The following is a 3,602-nucleotide window of genomic DNA, read 5'->3' as shown; positions in this document are numbered from 1 at the left end:
TCGCAATGGAAGAGCCCTTCTTCACATTGGCCAAAAAAAGCTCAACAAGTCAAGAGCAACATTAAGTCCATGTTGATCTGTTTTTTTTATACTGACGGGATTGTTCATAAGGAGTCCATCCCTCCTGGTCAGACACTCAATAAAGAGTTCTATCGCGATGTTCTAACGCGTTTGTGTGAGAACATGAGGAGTAACAGTCCAGAGAAGTGGCACACGAACAACTGGGTACTCCACCATGACAACGCACAACTGCATACAGCTTACACTGTACAGGAATTTTTGGCTAAAACAAGATGGCAGTTGTTCCCCATCCACTGAACTCGCCAGACTTATCTCCATGTGACTTTTTTCTCTTCCCAAGATGAATATCAAGTTGAAGGGGCGAAAATTTGATACAGTTGAGGAACTTCAAAGCGGAAACGCAGACGGTACTAAACACCCTAACAAAGAAAGACTTCCCGGATGCACTTCAAAAGTGGCAGAAACGCTGGGATCAGTGTATGCGCTCCCAAGGGAACTACTTTGAAGGTGATGGTGCAGAATAAGATGCAGGTAAGACGTAATAGTTTTTAATAATATATTTTGAGAACTTTTAGATTGCACCATGTATGTATGACAGCCAAGGCTATCAACATGATATGCATGTAATGTAGCAGCTATTGGGATTGATTCAAATTGTCATTTCCAATATAATACTGAATTAAATTAGTAAACTTTTAACCTATTAATTTTAGTGGTATGCCTTCTTTAAAATTGAAGCTATATACTGTTATATTGACAAGAAAAGCAACCACTTCCAGACAAAACTGAGTACTTGTTTCTTTATTTGTTTGTCATTTGTTTAAGATTGCTCTCCACAGCCTATTACAGCAATGAATTGCAGAATACTGTCACGTCTAATTACCTGAAAAGAATATGCAAGGAAGTCGTTCTGGCCTAATTTGTGCTACCATCCTTACATTTGCCTGGAGGGACGGAAAATCACGAAAACATGGGTCAAGATAGCCATTGTCTCAGCTGAAATTCAAAGCAGTTACTTCCAAAACACACATCAGAAGTGTTACTGAGCTTGCTTATTCACAACCATGAGTGCCAGGAAGATGGCAAGCAGGTAAACCAAGCATCTGGGCCCCCTCACTCCAGATTTTCTAAAAATTAANTGTTTCCACTGTTGGCTCTGCCATTTGTTCTCGGGTTCAAAATGGTGGCACAAAGTTTCGTCTCCAGTGGCAATATGGGACAGAAAAGCATACTCTTCCTCATGGTATCATTGCAAGTGACCCAGTGATGCAGTCATTCTCTGAGTCTTCCGTTCCTCCGTGAGTTGACGTGGAACCCACTGCGCGCAGATTTTGCAGTACAGCAGATGTTTTGTCACAATGGCATGTACGGAACCATGACTTATTCCCATCAAAACACTAATTTCTTCCACAGTGATCCCTCAGTTTGCCCGGATATGAACATTCAATGCAACAATAATATCAGAAGTGATGACACAATGAGCCTGCCCTGGGCAAGCATCATCTTGCAGTGACACACGTCCCTCTCGGAATCTCTTATGCCACGCGCCAGCACATGCGAACGTGACATGCTGTGTTTGCCATAAACAACAGACATGCAGTGATGAATTTCTCGTCCTCCTACTCCTTCAGCAGTCAAAATGCACACTACACTTCACTGTTCTTCTTTACCTGCCTTTATTACTGATGCTGGACAACCACACGTAGCGCTAAACTTATTTCCAGCACAATAAACAAACGATTAGTGTGCAAGGGCATGTTGTCACTGTGCTTTCCCAAGTCCTAACCAGATATTCGTACCGTAAGCAAACTCCAGTGTTACCAACTTGCGTGCCGTGTGAGTTATGCGTGGTGACCTGCTTTCATTTGACAACCCCTTTTATATATATATGTTGCCTTTATATGTTTTGGTCAATTAATGACCATCTTCAGAAGGCAAAGAACAACACTTGAGGAAACTTACTTACTTATGGAGCTCAGCCCTTCTTGAGGAGAAGCCAAATCTGTAGCTACTCAAAATTTTCCAGCATTTTGTGAAACCTGAAGGTTCATTACCATGTTCACAAGAGTCCTCCACTGGTCCCTATCCTGAGCCAGATCAATCCAATCCATACCATCCCAACCTATCTCTCTAAGATCCATTTTAATAATGTTCACCCACCTACACCTTGGTCTTCCCAGTGGTCTCTTTCCTTCTGGCTTTCCCACCAATATTCTATATGCATTCCTCCTCACTTGAGGAAACTACTACTACATAAATCATAGTACATCAAGTTCAAAGTGCCTCAACAAACAACAAAAGGAGAAGCATCTCAACAATAAACACAGGCTCTTAACTATATAAACAAGAAAATGCACTACCCAAAATTCCAAGGGCAGCAATCTACCCAATCTCCCATTGATTGAAGAGGCATGAAGACACAAATCTTAGTAGCTTAAGATTTTAAATATTAAAGAATTTTATTATTATTTTAACTCCCCACATTTTAGTTTATTTTAAAATCTTTATATATAAAACTTTGGACAACTTTGAACTTGATGTATTATGATTTATGTAATAGCAGTTTCCTCAAGTGTTATTTGCCTTCTGAAGATGGTCATTAATTGACCGAACACGTAAAGGCAACACACACACATATGTATATATATACTTTTGAGTCACACTGGTCGGTATAATCAAATCATTCTATAGTACTGACTAGTGTGATGGACCAGAATGAATAAAGTTAATTAAAAGTAGTTAAAAATTTGTTCTTCTGTCCTAAATTCTCTAGAGCCATCAGTAAAAACAGCTTTACAAGGCTTAAATGTAAGTTGGTAAGCAGATTTCCTGACTGCTATTTAGTACTACTACTTTGAAGATACGATCAGGTTACCCATTATGCAACCTCAAATTTTGTTCATTCAGATACATGATAATCCATAGTCTGGATAACCTGGAATAGAGCTCGTATGGTACTACAATATAAGGTTGGCATCCTTGTTGTTGCTTGTAACCTAGAAAAACCTTACCTAGCCCAATTCAACCTCATATGTATATCAAGTCCATATACATTTGGGTCCCTATAACGAATAGGACGTAATACAAATAATTCCGTCTTCTGAGATGTGGCGCCGTGTAGATCTTGTGTGAACTGAAACGTCGGTTCACACAAGATCTACACGGAGCAACGTCCCAGAAGACGGCACTCTTCATAGTCACAGCCGTGAAAACCTCAAATATTACAGGACGTAATAACGTTGTAAAATGCTATACAAATTAATTCTGACAGTTGTATATTAATTAATATTACCTTCAACATGACAGGCCAGTTGATGTGCCTGAAGGAAAATGGTCTTTCTTATGTGGCGGCACTGCAGTTCTAAAATTACATGAAGTATGACGGAAAGTCTCCTTCTTATGCTTATCACATATTTGCACGGTTTGCACCTACTACACTTATTTTGAGCATCATACATTACATAATTTTTTGTCTGACCAATCTGCAGTGGTCTTAAGCGGTGTGTGTGTGTTTGTGTGTATGTGCGGTATATAGTAGCCCCGTGCAACTCCCATGTTATTGGTTGGAAACGTGGCGGCCA

General features: G+C 39.9%; 1 protein-coding gene across 3 annotated transcripts in view; it reads right to left on the bottom strand.

The window, feature by feature from the left end:
* LOC111864821 (deaminated glutathione amidase) overlaps nucleotides 1-3,560 on the bottom strand; it is a 35,621-nt gene extending 32,061 nt beyond the window's left edge. For 2 of the 3 annotated variants that reach the window (XM_023852355.2, XM_023852356.2), the window contains exon 1: nucleotides 3,314-3,560. In XM_023852355.2, the coding sequence (XP_023708123.1) occupies nucleotides 3,314-3,322 (9 nt within the window). In that variant the 5' untranslated portion in view covers nucleotides 3,323-3,560. Of the gene's footprint in view, nucleotides 1-904; nucleotides 1,149-3,313 lie in introns of all 3 variants that reach the window. The other variant, XM_033751595.1, reaches the window with a different exon arrangement.
* Nucleotides 3,561-3,602: the final 42 nt, after the last annotated feature.

This window comes from Cryptotermes secundus, unplaced genomic scaffold (genome assembly GCF_002891405.2).
Source record: "Cryptotermes secundus unplaced genomic scaffold, Csec_1.0 scaffold1734, whole genome shotgun sequence".
NCBI lineage: Eukaryota > Metazoa > Arthropoda > Insecta > Blattodea > Kalotermitidae > Cryptotermes > Cryptotermes secundus.
The sequence above is the reverse complement of the archived record's forward strand: the minus strand, read 5'-3'. Positions and strand labels throughout refer to the sequence as shown.